We start from the raw sequence: 18,229 nt of genomic DNA, 5'->3' as shown, positions 1-18,229 counted from the left end.
CCCCCGACCACCCCCCCCACCCACACACACACTTCCCTGCTCTGCGCCCACTGCTGTCACGTCTCCTTCCCCCATATCCCCTTGCTCCACACCCAGTACTACGACGATGCGGCGGGCATCCTGCGCATGGTCATCCTGTCGGCGGTGGCCCCGCACCGCCTGCTGGCGCCCCCCAACCCGCCCATGTCGCTGTCCGACCCGGCCAACCCGGAGGACGCCATTGGCAACCACGCCTGCCTGGGCTCCATGAGCGACATCCATGAGGGGGAGGAGGACGACGAGGAGGTGGCGGCCAAGGCTGCCCTGTTTGCGCAGCTGGCGGGCACCCAGGAGGATGACCTGACGTGAGCCTGTGTGGTGGTGGACGGGCAGGGGGGATGGAGGGGTCGTGGAGTGGGCCTTGTATGGGCCCAGGTGGGGTGGTGCTTGCCTCTTGGCATGGCGCTCGGGAGCGTCGTTAGTCGGTCAGGCACGCACAGGAGCGTCGTGCGCTACACCTTGCGACCAAATGGAAGACGGGCTCGCAGGCAGGGCATGCAGGAAGGTGCCCCACTGCATGTCCACAGATGCCCTGTCACATGCTCATTGCACTTAGCCACCCTCCACACACACATTTCCCCTTTCTATCACAGGCTTCGTCCCGACGAGGAACTGCGGTGCGTGCTGGCCATCATCCGGCACGGCGACCGCACCCCCAAGCAGAAGATGAAGATGAAGGTCACCCAGGTGAGGGGCAGCAAGTGACGCCTGAGGGCTGGAGCGTCGGCTTCGCGGTCCGGCGTCGACACCATCCCGGCCGCGCTCCCCACCGATGAGCCTGCACATCGCATGGCTCGCCACATGACAGGCCCTCCTGCCCTCCCCCCTGAGCTGCACAGGCCCCCCTCCTGGCGCTGTGCAACAAGTACCTGGACTCCAAGGGCAAGCAGGCCAAGCTCAAGGTGTGCCGCGTGGCTGGGGCACACTGGTGCCAGTGAATCTACTGTTGGGAAGGGTGCCTGTGAGGATGTGCTTCCTTGGGGTGGACGATGGTCCCTACACAAATCTGGTGCTGTTCAGTCCCTGGATGCCTCCACGATCTTCGCGGTGCCTTGACATGTACGGAGCATCCCACCCTGTCCATGGATAACGCCCACAGAGCCCCTCCGAGCTGCAAGACCTGCTGGACGTGGTGCGGCAGCTGCTGGAGGAACTGGAGATGCCTCGGGCAAAACCCGCGGAGGCCAGCCTCCCCGAGGACCAAGCCGCCACAGCAGCGGACGACACCTTGCAGGACGAGGAGTTCCGCGAGAAGTTCCGCATAGTCAAGGTGGGTCGGGAGGGCGCCTTGTAGTGGGCCTGGGCGCTGGGATGAGGCCTGGGTGGCTGCAGGAGGGGGCTGAAGCGCTGGGAGCGAGGCTGGGCGGGCTCGTGGTGGGTCCTGGGCACGCAGCCTGCTGGGACACAGGGCCCCAAAGGCACTGGATGCCGGCTTGCCCCCCCACGCTGACCGGGTGGGTTCAGCCTTTGGCACGCGCCGGCCATGCTGACAGGACCCATCCCACACCAGTCAGCGTTCTGGGCCACCACCCCGCACGCGCTAGTCTCCCTCAGATATATGGGAGCTGAATAGAACGCCACCCCGTTACCCCCCCCCGCCCCCTTCCTCCCCCCGCCCCGTCACAGACCATCCTGGAGCAGGGCGGACAGTTTGCCGGCATCAACCGCAAGGTCCAGCTGAAGCCGCTGCGCTGGGCCTCGCCCGCGGAGGGCGAGCCCGCCGCCCGCCCGCGCGTGGCTGAGGCGCTGCTGATCCTGAAGCACGGCGGGGTGCTGACGCATGCGGGGCGGGGCCAGGCGGAGGCGCTGGGCTCCCTGTTCCGCAACATCATGTACCCGCAGCACGGACCGTCGGGTGGGGGCCTGCTGCGCCTGCACTCCACCTACCGCCACGACCTGAAGATCTACTCCAGCGACGAGGGGCGGGTGCAGTGCTCCGCGGCGGCCTTCACCAAGGGCCTGCTGGACCTGGAGGGGTCGGCGCTGACCCCCATCCTGGTCAGCCTGGTGACCAAGGACACGGGCATGCTGGACGCGTACGGCAAGGGCGCCAGCGAGGACATCCAGCGCGCCAAGGCCGAGCTGTACGCGCAGATGACGCTGGACCCGGAGACGGGGACCTCACGCTGCGCCGCCCCGCACTCCACCACGCCCCTGGTCTCCCCGCCCGCCAGCCCAAAGCCCGCGGAGGGGGTGGGCAGGGGCGGCAGCGCCGAGTCCAGCGTGCACGGCCAGGCGCGGTCGCTGTCGCGCAACGCCTCGGCCAGCGCATCCACCATCCGCGCCGCCGCCAGCGCGCTGAAGCTGGCCCAGGGCACGCTCGCGGGTGAGGTCGGGAGGGGGAAGGGGGTCCCAAGGGGGGGAAAAGGTGGGTTGGAACGGCCCAGGATAGACTCGGGAGAGGAAGGATGTGGGGGAGAAGCACCGGTGCAGGGAGGGGCGGTGCTCGGAGAAGGTTAAGGGAGGGTGCCCAGGGTCAAAGGAAGGCGAGGAGCATGGGAGGCGAGTGGCTTTGGAGGTGGGGCAAGGGCGGCGATCAGGGTAGCACGATGCTGACCCTGCCCGTCGCGTCCTCCTTCCTTCCTGGACTCACGCTGGGCGCTCGCACAAGTGGTGCTCAGGGGAACGCTTGCCGCCTGATGAGAAAATCATGATGCAGCAGCTTCGTCACCTCTCACACACACACCACCACCACATTTACCTCTGCGCCGCAGACTCGGAGGCAGAGGGCTTTGTGGAGGGCGCCTCCAACATCGAGGGGCGGCCCCACATCTTCCCCATGCCCGAGCAGCCGCTGGAGACGCTGAAGACCATGCACGTGCTGCTGGGGGCGCTGGTGGAGGACCTGCACCAGCTGTGCGTGGAGGAGCAGCGGCCGAATGCCGACGCCGGGCGCTCCTACTCCGTCCTCAACCAGGACCCCAAGGACTGGGTGTTCGAGGTGGGCTGGATGTATCTGGTGTTCAGATGAAGTGGAGCATGGGCCCTTGTAGCAAACGTCTGGGGCTGAGGGCCGCGATGTCGTGGGTCTGGGTGTCTGCCCACAGGACGGCGCTTGGGTAAGAGGTCTAAAACAAGGTGCCACCCCCCCCACCACCTCGCACCTCCCCCGCAGGATGACAAGCCGTGCAGCGGCGAGCGGCTGCTCCTGCTGTACGATCGCTGGCGCAAGCTGGCCAAGGCCTTTTACAGCGAGAAGAAGAGCCAGTTTGACATCAGCAAGGTGCCGGACATCTACGATGCGGCCAAGTACGACGCGATCCACAACGCCACCATCATGGGGCCCAAGATCAAGGACGTCTACCTGGTCAGTGGGGGCGCATGGGTGCTGGATTGGACGCTGCTGTTCTCCTTGCTTTCTGCAGTCCCTTCAGGGCCACTCCTCACCCATGCTCCACAGACGGCCAAGGTGCTGGCCGATGCCGCCATCCCCAACGAGTACGGGATCGAGCCGGAGGGCAGGCTCCGCATCTCCACAGCCATCTGCTCACAGGTGTGGAGTCAGAGGTGGAACTGGACAGGGTGGGAAGGCAGGCCCCTGGGGCATCCCAGCGGCATCGAGAGTATCCAGGATGGTGGACCACATGCCTGTTGCGGCAGCAGGAAGCACTGCCACCATGCCGTGACCGCTGAACCATAGCCTCCCACGTTCCTGATACCATCTCAAACACTCTTGGACCGCTCAGCTGCTGGGAAAGCTGCTGGCCGACATGGCGTACATGCGTGAGGAGAGCCTGGCCACAGCAGGGCATGTAAGTTTGACCTGCCCGCTTGAGCGCCTGTCCTTGCTCAGACCCCCCATGGGTTCTGCCGTGCCGCGCGATCCCTCCCCGCGTATAATCGGAAAGCGACGCTGTCTTGAGTACAGAGTTGGAGCTTGTGCTGTGCTTTTTTCGATCCACCCATCCACCCACCCCTCCACAACAGGCCGGGTCTGGAGACTCCCTGGAGTATGAGGTCCCGCTGGGGGCAGAGCCGGAGCCGATGGGCGGCAGCCCCCATGCAGGTGCGGTCGCGCCGAGGCGATGCACCCACCTGCTGGCCACTGCAGCACCTCAGTGCCCATGGGCAGGCAAATGGTGCACGCTCTCCAATTCCTGAGATCGGCTCTCTGTACCCACTCCTCTGCTCATCCTGAAGGCCAAGCATGTCCCCGAACCCCCCTTCCAACCTGCAGAGAGGGATGGGGAGGAGGATGGGGACGACAGCAGTCTGCACCGCCTCTGCCCATCCTACGCAACGGTGAGTGAGACGGGCATGTGCGTAATTGCCCTCCCCTCTGGACAATGCCTAGGCCGCACCCACCAGCTGCAGGCCCAATGCTGTGTCGGCGCGTGAGATACCACCTCGTGACCTCAAGCCCGATCCTCACTCCCTTGGAACAACCCCCTTCCCCCATTTGCCACTCCCGGCGCAGGACATCAACTCTCCACTGCGCCATGTCCGCACCCGCATCTACTTCACCTCTGAGTCCCACATGCACGCGCTGATGAACATCGTGCGTTATGCGCACCTGGGCACCGGTGAGTTGCTTGGGAGGGCGAGCTGCGTGATTGGGCCTGCTATCGGAAGAAGAGCATTTTAATTAAGATGTCACGGCGTTTCCAACGTCGGTTGCCGTGTGCACCCCGGGCAAGCTGAGGCCGGCAGGTATGGCGGTACAAAACCAGGGCCTGCTTTAGCCACAGCAAAAGGACAACACCCCCCTTCACCCCGACCCCGGCTGCGCAGGGAGCAACGGGGAGGCGCTGAGCTCCGTGCTTTCCAGCGAGGGGCAGGAGGTGCTGGCCTCTACGCGCGAGCTTGACTACATGACGCACTGGGTGTTCCGCATGTTTGAGAACAAATCGTGAGTGCTGAGGGCGAGTGGGGGTGAGGGGGAGCGTCATGGGTTTGGTGGCTTTGGTGAGCCAGACTGGGCAAGGACTTGCCTCTACCCCGTCCCGGCCTGCGTATGTAATACCTTTCCCCTGACCATTGATCCCTGCCCCCCCCCCCCCTTCGTCTCAGGCTGCCTCTCAACGACCCGCGCCGCTTCCGTGTCCAAATCCTGTTCTCGCCGGGGGCAGCACACAACCCATTGGAGGTGGTGCCCATCCAGATGAACCACACCCTGCCCGTGAGGGCGCGCGTGCCGGTGCACAGCAAGGGTGAGGTGGAAAGCGCGAATTGCATGCGACCGGTGCCTGCAGAAGTTTGCCTTCAGTTTCAGGAAGGGCTGGAGTCAGCCATTTGTTTAAACCATTACCATGGTCCCGATTTCCCCTCACAGAGGATCCCACGGAGGGCAAGGGCGGCGTTCCACTCGCGCAGCTGGAAAGCACGCTCAAACCTTACGCAAAACCATTCAAGCGGCAGTCGGTGAGTAATGATACCAATGCACAGCCAGCGTGGGCCGGGAGGGGACGGCCAGCTATGCTGATTCAATGGCACTGTATCTTGGGCGCCTGGGATCCTGCCAAGATCTTGGAGCGCCACGACTCAAAATCTTGCACTGCCAACAGTCTCCCTCCCCCCACACTACAGGAACCATACTCCATGCGGGCAACAGAGCTGAACTCTCAGACGTCAGAATTGGATTACTGGATGTAGCTTGCATGTTGTAATAGTGGGGCCTTCCTGGCTTATTTGCGCAGCAGGCTCCGATTTGAAGAGAATCGCTGATTCGATACAAATCTAATGACACGGCGTAGATACTCGCCGGTTCCGAGGGCACGTCGCCGTTTCAAAATATGTTATCCGCGTGTTTACTTCGAGCACAAAGAGGATAGGCACACTACCAGTGCTCGTGCATGCCATTAGGCTTCAAGTCATTACCTCCTGTCTGCCCACACACCATGTCGGGGGCTGTAGTGACGCGAAGGGTACATGACGCCCTCTGTCGACACCAACTCCTCGCTTACGCACGAATGATGAGCGGGGTGGCGTCTCTGGATACCTTGCCCAGCAGCTCTGGCCTCGGGAGGCCTCACGTGCGCATTCCATACGAGGGCGTCCGTGTTGCCGCCCGGCAACAACCCTCCGCCAATGCCTTCCTGCCTTCCTTCAAAGCCCTGCTGGTGGATGCAGCAGGGACTTTGCTGTTGCCATCCGAGCCTTCTGCGGGGGTGAGCATCGCATGCGGAGAGCGCCGAGATCGCATGGGGTGGTCGGGCTTGTTTTCGGATTGGCCATCAGCGGGTGATTGCTATTGCAGTTCAACCAGCCTCCAGGCCCGTCCGGTGTAAAATAATTCTCCATTCCATGCCTAGGTATACCTACGGTATGCACGGAAGTATTGCGACATCCAGCTGACAGAGGCGGAGGTGCTGGACAGGTTTAGGCAGGCTTACAATGCCCCTTATCAGAGGTCCTTCATTCGCTATGTGGGAGATGCACGGCCCTTCTGGTGAGATCTGGATGAACTATGAATTGCACTGTGATTAGTGAGGGAGGCACGTCTCGTGTATGAATGTCCGTTTGCACAAGCTGCGCTGCGCCTCCCTTGCATACCATAGACCCCTCCTCGTCATGCTGCACAGCGTGAATACTCACCCCCGCATTCCCTGAGCAGGAGCGACATCGTGGCAGCTTCTACAGGCTGCCACGACCCCGACTTCCTGGAGGAGGTGTATGCCTACTTTGCGCACGGCGACGCCTGGCGAGTGGCCGACGGCGCGCTGGAAAGCCTGACCCGCATCCGCGCCTCAGGGACCAAGCTGGGCCTGGTCTCCAACTTCGACACCCGGCTGCGCCCCATACTGAGAGAGCTGGGGCTGGACAATGTGTTTGATGCCGTGCTCATCTCCGCTGAGGTGTGTGGAAAGACGGTGGCGCGTGGGTTGAAGCTGTGAACCTGCATGCGTCTGAAAGTATCCTGGAGGCGGGGAGGTCCCCTGCCCAGCAACATTGTGCTTTGCATGCATGTTCAGACTCCCCTGTGGCCCCAAAACAGCAACACCGGCTGAAGGGATCTCCTTCACATCCTCCGAGCCCCAAGCTCCGACACCTCAACCGCTGCGAATTTCTGCCCCCTGACCACCCCCCCTCCAACACACACGCACACAGATCGGCGCCGAGAAGCCCAACCCCTGCATCTTCGAGGCCGCATGTGAGGAGCTGGGCGTGCAGCCCGCCGAGGCCGTGCACGTCGGGGACGACCGGCGAAACGACCTGTTTGGCGCACGGCGGGCGGGGTGCTACGCCTGGCTCTGGGGGCAGGACGTCAGCTCCTTTGCCGACGTGGAGCAGCGCCTGTCCACTGGGAACTTCATGGACAGCCTGACGGGGGTTTGAGGTTGTGGATGATTCAGACTCTGTGCACCGGCTTGCTGCCATCGATTCTGACGCAGGCCAGGTGGATGACTGCTCGAGAATACCTTTTCCACGGGGCCAAGTCCCCTTCTCATCGTACCCATCACCTTGGAGAGCACCCCTGTGTGCAGCCTGAACCCCGCTTGTCACCATATTTCATGGCATTTGCTGAATTCTTTGTCCCCAAACCAAGAGAAATCACCAACATCCCCCTTTGTCCTGCTGGTGTGACTCCAGAATCCATTCCTCCACACTGAGTGTCTGTAACCTGGGAGAGCGCACGCAAGGCCGAGGAAATCACAAGGGGCAGGCGAGGCTATTCCTTCCCCAACAGGAGGGAGGCTTCCGACAAGCCCCTCACCACCCGGCATTGGCCAGGGCCGTGCCGCCATACGCGCCGTACCCGCCGCGGGCCGCGCCACCATCGCCGTACCCCCCGATGGCAGGGCGGGGGGCCGGTGCCCCATACCCGCCTCCGTACCCCTGCTGCTGCGCCGGCGGGGCACCGCCCCTCGCGACCCCGGGCAGCGCCCCTGGCCCTCCCGCAGCGGGCACGGGGGGGCCGAAGATCTGCTCGCCGCGCTGCAGCTTGCCAATGAGGTCCAGCAGCGTGCGCGACTCGGCGCCGTAGTCCGGCGCGGTGGCGGAGACCAGGGAGATGCGGATCTTGGTCTCGTCATTGTACGTGTCCTCAGCCACCTTGAGCTTCATGGTGTACGTCTTGAAGCAGGCTTGCTGTTGAGAGATCGAGTTCGGGGTGGGTGTGAGGTTGAATCGAGATGTGAGGGATCCTCGTGGCTGTGCTATACCCAAAACTTGGCATCTGATATGCACAGGCACCTCGGCAGGCACATCCTGGGTTTGACAGCATCGCCTCTGCCAGGCGGCCGCGCCGCAAGACGCTCCCTTTACCCCAGGGCATGCAAACAACGTCGCCGTCCTCGATTCCCAAACCGCACTCTCCCGTGCTCGCACATCGCAAGCTTCCCGGGCACTTGCACCTGCCCAAACCCCTCTCTAACCCATTCTCACACCTGGACGAGGAAGGCGAAGCGAGGGTTCCCATCCTCGCACAGCTGCCGCAGCTCGCCCGCTGGGACGCCGATCAGCTCCGGGGCTGTCGTATGCATTGTATGGAGTGGATCGTCTCACAAACTGGCGGCAGGCCAGCAACGGTAATACGCTGGTGTGAAGGCTCGTGCCTTTGATATCTACCACTGCGGAAGGCCCCTTTCCTCACCCATCTCACAGCCCTGTCGCATAACCCCACCCCCCCCGCGCAAAACACACCCAAACCCACCGGCCTCGTTGAAGGCTGTCACCCAGATCTCGCCGCTGTGGTCTGCGACCTGCATGGACACGATGTACCGCCAGTCTGGCGTTGCATTCTGACCGCAGCGCTCGCAGTAGCTGGGGACAGGGATGGAAGAGGGGGCGGGGGGGATGAGAGCACGGGGTTGTGGGCACGTACGACGGACGACAGGATGCAGGCAGAAAATCAACTTGTGGCGCGGCCGCACCGGGTGACATGAGCTAGGCCTGGTCAAACTCCCGCTCTCCGCGCATTTTACCCACTCTGTGAGCCATTTTTACTACGGCCCACGCAGGAACCCTACCCCTCCCAACCCTCACACCAGCCTCCCCACATCTGCCTCACAAGTTGCCGTCGCCGGTGTGGTCCTGCAGCTTCTTGTTGCAGGTCTTGCCGTTGAAGGGCAGGGGGCAGGCCGGGTAGTACATGTTTTCGTTGCGCAGGAAGGCGACGGTCGCCACCACCTGTCGATGGGGATCCTTAAAGATGGCCTTGTAGGGGTCCAAGAGGCGTGGGGGGGCGACATCTCCAGTCTGCAGGCAAGTCAGCTGAACGCACATGCGGGGCCTCGGCATCTGGAACCAGCCAAGCACGCTGCTTGTGCTCCGCAGAGTACGTGCTACGGCGCAGACCATCTCCTCGAGCCCAACAACGGCATTGCCCAGCACCCGCACCTGCACCCACGCGGGCTGCCCGCCCAGGCCCAGCCCCTCGTCGGCGATCTGGCTCAGGGTGACGCGGCGGTCGGCGCGCCCACCGCCGCCGCTCGGCTTGCTCAGCGCCGCGGCGGCCTGGGCGCACCCGCCCTGGTCGTACCTGGAGGGCGCGCATGGGAAGGAACCGGGAGCTTGCCTGAGCAATTGATGTTCACAGAGGGCGCCCGGGCGTCGGCACCACGGCAATCGAGGACCGTGGCAACTGCTTCCATCGGCTAGCGAACCCCTCCTAAAACCCCGTCCCAACACCTCAACACCAAGCTTCCGCCTCTCTTTTTCCCCCCAAAATGCCGCACCACGCGCGCAGGCGGGCGGCCTCGGCCACGTCCGGCGGGTCGATGAGCACGGTGGAGGAGGAGACTGTGCTCAGCGTCTTGCCGTTGAAGTCGCCGACGCGCGCATTCTTCACTGCCAGGACGGGGTGGGTCCCTGCGGCGGTGGTGGCCTGCAGGCTGTCGCCCGGGGTCAGCGCGTAGGCGCCCCACAACGTCACCTCGATGGACCGCCCGCTCTCGTCCCGGATGATCATGGAGCGCTTCTGCGTCTCGCCCCCATCACGCTTGGTGATAGAGGTCCAGTCCTGCACGCTGTCCACCACTCCCACCACGTCCACCATCTGGCCGGCGGGAACGTCCTCCAACTGGGAGATGGAGGTGAACTGCAGTGTGGGCGGGGGGGTGAAAGGGGGGAGGGGGGTGGATAATGGATGAGGGTGACCAAGGCTGACCGTGTATGAAATGGGGATGTGTTTACAGAAAGAGGCCTCCAGAAGGGGTCAGACGATCGATCAGGTGCTCAGAATGGCGAGCCTCTCGTGCAATCCTAGCAGCCCTTCAGCACCAAGCATGGCCCACTGAAATCCACATCGATCTCCCCGCCCAGCACTCACATTAAAGTGGAGCTGGGGGATCTCGGCTTCGTCCTGAACAGGCTCTACCTGGCTCCCATTCTCCAGATGGATCTCAAACTGGTGGCGGGTCTGGTTGAAGTTCTGCACCAGGATCGCGGATCGGAAGGGGTTGAAGGCAGGGCTTACGCTCAAACCACGCTGCTAAAAAGGAACACACAATGAGAACGCGATCCAATGAGAGCATGTCCGTCACCTCCTCCTAAAGGCTCCGAGCCTACGAAACCCTCCTCCCATGCTTCGCAACGCACCCCACGCTTGTTGCGCAGGCTGGCCTTGGAGACGAGGTAGACCTTGCCCGTGTCCACGGCCTCGTACCACTTGTCACACTGCAGCAAGGAAAGCATGTGCCGGGTTACAGCTGTTGCTGAAGCATTGAGGAATGCATCAAGGCATTAGCTGGTGACAAAGTGCATATCTGGCACCCAACGGCCTCCCTCCTAACACGCGGCACTCCCACACCAGCCCTGCCTCGCACCTGATCATTCCAGCCGACGGCCCTGATCTCCCCGCCCTGCGCATCCAAGAGGTCAAAGGAGAAGAACCGGCCCTCCCCCCTGGCATTGGTGTACCTGCGTGCGTGACCATGGGAGAAAGGGGGTTGAGGCCCTGTCAGGAGCCAGTGATCCAGGAACATCACAGTGTGTCCCCCTCCCCCACCTCCGGATGTCGCTCTTGTGGGTTACGCGGGCCTTGATGGTCCAGCGGTTCTGGTAGGAGTTTAGGGAGTTGATGGGCATGATGCTGGCGGGGCCAGCATCACGTGCCACAGCCCCCTGACCCCGGTACTGAGGGGGCCCTGTGTAGAGAGGAGGCACAGCATGGTTGGCATGTCTGAAAAGTAATTGAACTGAATAATGCAAGGCAAACCAACTTGCAACCCATGACCCATTCTGGAAGTGCCTGGAGCCCAATATCCCCAACAATCCGCACTCTCTCACTGCATGTATCCTTCCCAGAATCCTGCGCCGCACAGCCCTGCCGTGCACACCTGAAGGATTGCCGTATGCCTTGGTGGTGGGGGGGTAAGCAGCAGGTATCCCTCCCCCGCCGCCGCCATACGGGTTAGCAGGTTCCGCCTTGGGTCCCTGCTGCTGGTAGGCTGACGCCCCATATGCTGCCTTTGGACCACCTCCAACGGCAGCTCCATACTGTGCAGCGCCGGAGTGGCCGCCATACGGCCCTGTGGCTGCGGGCGGAACACCATAGGCGCCGGCGCTCTGGGGCGCCCCGTAGGGGCCTTGCTGCCCTGCAGAGGGCGGGACTGCATATGGGGCTGCAGCTGCGGGCCCTGTGCCCTGAGGCGGCGCTCCGTAGGCGCTCGGCACAGGGGCTGGCACGCCGTACGGGGTGCCCGCATGCTGCGGAGGCGCCCCGTAGGCTGGGGCAGCGCTGGCGGGTGGAGCCCCGTAGGCTGGGGCAGCGCTGGCGGGTGGAGCCCCGTAGGCGGGGGCGGCACCAGCCGATGGGGGGGCCCCATAGGCAGAAGCACTCCCGGTAGGAGGGGGGGCTCCGTACGCGGGAGCCGGGCCAGTGGCGGGTGGAGCTCCGTATGCTGAGGCTGGATGTGCAGCATGCTGGGGCGCAGCAAAGGGTGCTGGCGCGGCTGCCGACGGCTGCGCGGTGCCGGGCGCAGCCACTACGGACGGGTCGGTGTACATCACAGGGTTGCCGATCTTGGGGCACTCTGCCTGCACCACCTTGCAGTTGAGCACGATGACCACCCTGCCATGCGGAGGAGTGATGATTGGAATTCAAAGAGTGACTTTAATGCTGTTGAAAGCAGATGCGGCTTGAAGGTATAGGATGACATTGTAGATGCACTGCCCCACCCCCCTCAGTTTGTAGTGTCCTTCCATCACCACCCCACCCTCACACTACTACAATCTGCTGAACGTACTTCTTGGTCTGCACAAACTGACAGATGTACTCTGTGATCTGGAGGATACACCCTTCCTGCAGCTGGTTGACGACGAGGTCGGACAGCTGGCTGGCCAGCATGCAGACATACTGGAACTCGCCATCGGAGAGCATGAGTCGGTACCGGGGCTGCCCATTGGGATTCATGACTTTCTTGACACCTGCATGACATGGAATTTGGCATGTCGGGAAGCAGTGCTACGCAGCGCAACACTGTCGTGGCCTTTCCGATGCCCCATGGTTTCCCCCCGCTCACCGGCGCACTGGACCGTGTAGACCTGCGGGGGCCCATCTGATAGGATGCCCGCAATAGCGCCGCGCGAGAGCTGCATGGTAGCCTTTAGAGCAGTCTCTGGGCAGGCAGCCTACAAGCGAACGTCTCCTGAGTGAGCGAGGTCGGCCTAAGGCGATGTGATCATTCAAAAGCTCGCTGATGCTGGGATCCCGACGTCGCCTCCCTCGCTTTGCACAATGTGTACAATATGATGCGTATATACACTTCTTGCAGCGGTAATAGTGATGGGATGAACAGTGAGCTGCGCTGCGGTCTGCTGTTTTCACGTCCCTGCTGGGCGTGCGGAGGCTCCACAGCAGGGCAGCAGGTGATGTTGCATCACGTAAGCTTCGCCCGTCAAACACCCTATCAGGAGACCGGCCCAGCTCTGCTCACCGCAGTCTACTCCACATGCTGGCAGTGGGAAATGATGAGGAGCAGCACAGCAATGTCACGACGCAAACCTCACGTCTCTTGAGATCATCCAGCCAACTGCCAGAGGAAGCTGCGTCATGGGGTACATGTGCCCGGTGCTCGGGACCCCTTACAGGGTGCGTGGTCGCTGTATCGGGGCCTGGACCGTATTGGATGGTTATAGTAATCATGAGTACAAATATTTACTAGTTGGCATCCACATACGACTCCCACATCAGGGCATTGTGGACCTCCGGTCTGGTGTGTGTGCTGCTCAGCGGCATACTCTTCAGCGCATCGAGCGTTCTGGTGAAGGCCATCGGCCGGCATGTGCCCGTCATGCAAATCATATTCGTGCGGTCCAGCCTCTCAATGGCCGCTGGCTTCACGGCCGGGAGGCTGCGTAATGTCAAACCCCTGTTTGGCGAGAGGAGGAGCTGGGCGCTCCTGAGCCTGAGGGGGGCCCTGGGATCCGGAAGGTGATACTAAAGCGGTGCAGACATGTCTGATCAAGGACCCCTTGTACTTGAAATGTACGGATGTGTGTATTTCTGACCAAGATTGAGCCTTGGTCATGTCATACCCGGCAGCCTGCCGACCCCCCCTCCCCCCCACGCTACCCCGCAGCATGTTGTGTCGGTACGCGGCGCTGACCCTGCTCCCCATGGCCGACAGCGTGAGCATCGTGTTCATCTCCCCAACCATCACCGCCATCCTGGCCATACTGGTGCTGAGCGAGCCCGCAGGCCTGCACACGCTGGCGGGCTGCGTGCTGAGCCTGCTGGGCGTGGCTGTCGTCGCCCAACCGCCCATGCTCCTCGGCGGCTGGGCGGGGGAGGGCGTGCCCTGGACGCGCGCGCGGGGCCTAGGCGTGGCCTTTGCGCTGGCCGGCGCGGCGATGGGGTCGGCGTCCCAGGTCACCATCCGCCGCATCGGACTGCGCGAGCGGCCCCTCACCGTCTCCATGTGGTTCCACGCCACCAGCCTGGCGTCGGCCGTGGCGCCGCTAGCGGTCGCCTTCCCCGCGGGACCTGTCCTGCCCAGCCTCCTGGAGGCGGCCGCGATGGCGGGGGTGGCGGCCACCTCCTTCCTCGGCCAGATCCTGATGGGCAGGGGCATCCAGCTGATGCATGTGGGCAAAGCGGCTTCCCTCAGCCTCCTCCAGGTCGTTGTTGGTGGAGAGTATAGATTGTCTATGGTGACCATATGGTGTGCTGTGATTGGGAACGGTGCCTCTGTGCCATGCAAGTGGCTAGACCTGTCCCATTGTCCCTACAATTTCCAGAGTATCAGCAGGCACGCTCTCGTTCCTCACAAACTACCCAATGGCGCCCACTCCAGGTGGTGTACGCCAATGTGGCTGGAGCGGTGCTCTTCGGCGAGCCCACCACTGCTCTCAAGCTGAGTGGTGGCGTGCTGATTGGGCTGGGCATCCTGGAGGTCAATCGGGAGAAGGGGGAAGCACCTGGCCAGCCTGAGACTGACCCCTTGCTCCCGGACGCCCTGGATCGTCCGTCTATCGCAGAGAAGGGATTTGGGGTCGAGCTGGGGAAGCGTCATGGGCCCCCTCGCAGCTGACTTGCTCGGGAGGGAAGCTGCCACTGACATCAGAAAGAAACCTGGTTGTGTTACAAATAGCCAACCCGATTACGTCAGCCAGCACGGAGAAGATCACTTGCTGCGGGGCCAACACAGAGCTATTTAAGAGCATACATATATAATTGTTACCATATTATTATTATGTGTGCATGATGCATGTTCAGCTTACCCCTACCTCGTCCACCGTGACCGTTCCCGACCCCTTCGAAAACGTGACGCTCTCTCAAACCCTCCCACCCCGAGGGGCCGGGTGGGAGGTCGCCCGGCGATGCATGGCGTTTCCTAGGTGATAAAATACAGTTTGTGTGGTGCCAGGGCATCCCAGCCGTATGTGAGACAAGTCTATCGCTCACAGACCGACTTGTGGCCCTGAGACGAGAGGGTCAATGCTCCTCCATTCTTGACAGCCGGATGAGGCGTAGAAACTTTGATGATGCTCTGGGCTCAATAGGTCCTTGCATTGCCTCTTCAAGACCCTCAATTGTGCTCCCATGCATTCTCTACTGGCAGATTGCTGTGGGACACTGGCATGTCATGTGTGGTCTGCTCGGGCTTGTGCTTCAGCGTCTCTTCCGCTCTCCTCAAGTACATCGGCCCCGCCCTGCCCGTGACTGAGATCATCCTGGCCAGGAGCGTGATCTCCATGACCTGCGCTGTGGTCCTGTCTTTTGCGCGGCCGGCAGGAGCCCCGCCCCTGTTTGGACGGCGGGAGCAGTATGGCATCCTGCTCATACGAGGCATCCTGGGAGCAACTAGGTGAGAGTTGCTGTGGCACAGATGCTCATTGGGCTGGGTCACGGGTACCAATGGTTTTTGAGGAATACTTTAGAGGTCTGAGACCAGGACAGGAGGCCATGATGTCTGCATGGACCCCTGAGCGTTCCAGGAGTCCTCAGGGTCCTGCTTCCTACCAATTGCTGGAGCCAGCTCAGCTTCAGCCCCGCATCATCCTGCATGCACCATCCCTTACAAAGTTCACCGTCCACTTTCCGACCCTCAGCCTCCTCCCTTCCCACCCAACACTGCAATCGCCAGTCAAATAGCGGTGTACCTGGCGGTGCTGGCCCTGCCACTAGCGGACAGCACCAGCATCCTCTTCCTGGCCCCGGCCCTGACCGCAGCGCTGGCGTGGCTGGTGCTGGGAGAGCCCGCGGGCCAGCACACCCTGGTGGGCTGCACCACCTGCCTGCTGGGTGTGTTCATCGTGGCGCAGCCGCCCTTCCTGGTCGGCATGCTGACCGGGCGGCCCGTGCCCTGGACGCGAGAGCGGCTGCTGGGCGTGGGGGCCGCGCTGGCAGGGGCCTTCCTGACGGCGGGGGCCTATGTCGTGATTCGCCATGTCGGCAAGTGAGTCGGAGGGAGAGGGTGGGACCGTGTGTGGGGGGATGGACTGGAGAAGAGGGGCCTCAGCCTCACACATCAGCGCATAACCAGCTTCAGAGTATCCCGCCCACCCCTCCCTCTGCAGACAAACCGTCCCGCTCACAATGTCGGCCTGGTTCTTTTCTGTCAGCTTCTTCACCATCCTGCCGGCTGTTGCCCTGTCGTTTCCCGGCCCACTCTTGCTGCCCTCCCCGCTCCAAGCTTTGACCCTGGTGGGCATCGCCTTGACCTCCTTCCTGGCCCAGCTGCTGATGGGCCGGGGCTTGCAGCTCATGCCTGCAGCAAAGTGTGCCAATGTCAACCTCATGCAGGTATGTGCCAGTGCTGGTTCTGGGGGTGGGACAGGGCATTGGCGTGGAATTGCTGGGACACCGGCAGTGTCTCGGTGGCGCTTGTGGTTCTCAATTTGGTTTACAAAGAGAAACGGCAGTGGGAGTGAAGCTTTTCTTAGACACTTCATCCATGCATCGCATCCCACAAAATCTGCGAGAAGTGGCGGCTGGGCATCCTGAACATCCCATGTCAAGTGGTCGAATGCCTCTCATGCCCTTCTCCACGACACAGGTGGTGTATGCCAGCCTCCTGGGACTGGCCTTCTTCGACGAGGCCATCAGCTGGCTGCAGGTGCTTGGTGCTGTATTCCTTGCGGTGGGTATCCTGGAGGTGAATCGCCAGAAGATCAGTCTCCTCAATGTTGCAGCCTCCGAGGGGCATGCAGCGATCCACGACCCAGAGGGGCAGCACCTGCTTGGGGCTACTTCCGACCAGGATGAAGACGGCCTGCCCTCTAAAGTGGTGGAGGGTGTCCACTCACTCCTGCTGCCGCTGAAACACGAGCCTCATAGTGGCCAGCAGGGGAGCCCCTTGCACTGAGCGAATTGCTGCTCCCAATCTATAAGCTTGCCGCAGCTTGAGGAAGTATTTGCAAGAAGTTGCAGCTTGAGATCTGGTGTCCTTCTTTCATATTGAAATGAACCTTGTGAGGCATCATTGCCCTTTATCGATGTGATAAGCAGGCGGGGGCCACCTCAGAGCGCTCTGCTTGTCATCTTGAGACGTGGGATCTTCGGTGGAATGTCCACGCGCCCAGGACAGCGTGCGCCGGAGCTCGGAGCAATGCCGGAGTCTGGCAGGGACATCCCAAACTAGAATTGGCAAAGTCCACATATCTGACACGTTACGTGATTGTGGACTTGCAAGTGTGGGCGAGCGGCACCCCTGGCGGGGGTGCCTCGTCGAGCGCCCGGCATGGCCCAGCCAGCTGACGAGGCCGACTTTCTGGAGCTCCTCATTGCCTCTGAACGGGTGGAGGAGTGGCTCGAGGTAGTGCAAAATGCTACATTGAGTGATACGAGACTCATCAGGGCGCTCAAGGACATGCTGGAGGCCGTGATCGCTAAGGAGGCATATGTCGAGGAGGTGGGTACTCTCAAGGCAGTGCTGGAGCCTGCATGCAGGCCGAGTTTCGCAGCTCCCATCCGACGGGCCCCTCATTCGCTGGGCTTGTACCAACTTCTTTTGAGTTCCAGCCCTTGTTGCTCGACTCCTCTGCAGGCACGCCACTCCAGGGTGGCGTCGCGCCTCACTGCCATGCTCAAGCGGATCGGTGAGGCCAAGCCACTGCAGGGTTTGGGTTCAGAGGTGTTTTCCAACTGGCAGACTTCAGGCCCTGATGTATCATCTTGGCAATGTGACGCCCTGTGCATGCGGGTCACCCTGCAGGTCCAGATCAGGAGGAGGCGGCAGACCTGGCCGCCGACATCATTGCTGCCTGCAGCGGCAGCGCGGCTGCCAGTGGAGGGGTACGCGGCGGGCCTGAGGAAGTCATGCCCCTTTCCTATTGGTTGGCTGAGCATGGTGACCACATCCTACATCACCCAATCAGGGCAGGCCTGGACCTTGCGGTGACTGTACTCCGCTCACAAATTCTGCAGGTCGTGCAGGCCCGATACGCCGGCGGGGTGTCCATCACCCTGATGGAGGGGGCACTCGGGGACGGCGTTGGCGCCAGGCTCTGGGTGGCGGCACACATCCTGAACAGGTGCCGTGCAGGAGCCTATGGACTTCTCCATGGCCGATCCCTCCTTTGGGTCGGTCTGGAATCTGCGCCCTTCCCATTCGCCCCCGCACTGCATTTTCTGCCGGCACGCTGCCCCCTCCCCCCCCGACCTCCGCCCCACGCAATCCCATGCACAGGTTGCTGGCGGCACACCCCGACATGGTGGCTGGGCGCAGCGTGCTGGAGCTGGGCGCCGGCTGCGGCGCGTGCGGCCTGGCGGCGGCGCGGCTGGGCGCCGCGCGTGTGGTGCTGACCGACTACCTGGACGCCGTGCTGCTGTGCCTGGGGACCAGCCTGCATCTGACCCTGGGCG

General features: G+C 62.4%; 5 protein-coding genes across 5 annotated transcripts; 3 read left to right on the top strand and 2 right to left on the bottom strand.

The window, feature by feature from the left end:
- Window positions 1-96: 96 nt before the first annotated feature.
- Window positions 97-5,404, top strand: F751_6470 (Inositol hexakisphosphate and diphosphoinositol-pentakisphosphate kinase 1; the record flags this gene model as incomplete). The annotated part of the gene is made up of 12 exons (XM_011397525.1): window positions 97-344; window positions 633-726; window positions 879-941; window positions 1,139-1,309; window positions 1,666-2,365; window positions 2,754-2,980; window positions 3,155-3,346; window positions 3,440-3,532; window positions 3,726-3,791; window positions 4,457-4,562; window positions 4,771-4,888; window positions 5,050-5,404. Coding segments are annotated over 12 exons (2,433 nt in total), but the record flags the coding sequence as incomplete, so codon positions are not given.
- Window positions 5,405-6,725: 1,321 nt separating this feature from the next.
- On the bottom strand, window positions 6,726-6,944 carry F751_6469 (hypothetical protein; the record flags this gene model as incomplete). The annotated part of the gene is made up of 1 exon (XM_011397524.1): window positions 6,726-6,944. One exon carries the CDS (start codon window positions 6,942-6,944, stop codon window positions 6,726-6,728), a length of 219 nt encoding a protein of 72 aa, XP_011395826.1.
- A 745-nt stretch (window positions 6,945-7,689) lies between these two features.
- F751_6468 (Replication protein A 70 kDa DNA-binding subunit) lies at window positions 7,690-12,519 on the bottom strand (the record flags this gene model as incomplete). Its single annotated transcript, XM_011397523.1, has 13 exons — window positions 7,690-8,067; window positions 8,367-8,449; window positions 8,633-8,742; window positions 8,990-9,108; window positions 9,319-9,460; window positions 9,657-10,018; window positions 10,250-10,351; window positions 10,519-10,596; window positions 10,746-10,839; window positions 10,928-11,066; window positions 11,259-11,992; window positions 12,144-12,348; window positions 12,444-12,519. 13 exons carry the CDS (start codon window positions 12,517-12,519, stop codon window positions 7,690-7,692), a joined length of 2,622 nt encoding a protein of 873 aa, XP_011395825.1.
- A 728-nt stretch (window positions 12,520-13,247) lies between these two features.
- Window positions 13,248-14,453, top strand: F751_6467 (putative transport protein; the record flags this gene model as incomplete). The annotated part of the gene is made up of 3 exons (XM_011397522.1): window positions 13,248-13,354; window positions 13,503-14,007; window positions 14,217-14,453. The coding sequence occupies 3 exons, from the start codon at window positions 13,248-13,250 to the stop codon at window positions 14,451-14,453; spliced, it is 849 nt and encodes a 282-aa protein (XP_011395824.1).
- A 550-nt stretch (window positions 14,454-15,003) lies between these two features.
- Window positions 15,004-16,730, top strand: F751_6466 (Solute carrier family 35 member G1; the record flags this gene model as incomplete). The annotated part of the gene is made up of 4 exons (XM_011397521.1): window positions 15,004-15,230; window positions 15,510-15,821; window positions 15,943-16,168; window positions 16,422-16,730. The coding sequence occupies 4 exons, from the start codon at window positions 15,004-15,006 to the stop codon at window positions 16,728-16,730; spliced, it is 1,074 nt and encodes a 357-aa protein (XP_011395823.1).
- Between the last annotated feature and the right edge of the window lie 1,499 nt (window positions 16,731-18,229).

The sequence above is a fragment of the Auxenochlorella protothecoides genome (assembly GCF_000733215.1).
Source record: "Auxenochlorella protothecoides strain 0710 unplaced genomic scaffold scaffold89, whole genome shotgun sequence".
NCBI classification, from domain to species: Eukaryota; Viridiplantae; Chlorophyta; class Trebouxiophyceae; order Chlorellales; family Chlorellaceae; genus Auxenochlorella; species Auxenochlorella protothecoides.
Note: the sequence above shows the minus strand (reverse complement) of the source record. Positions and strands in the feature narration are given on the sequence as shown.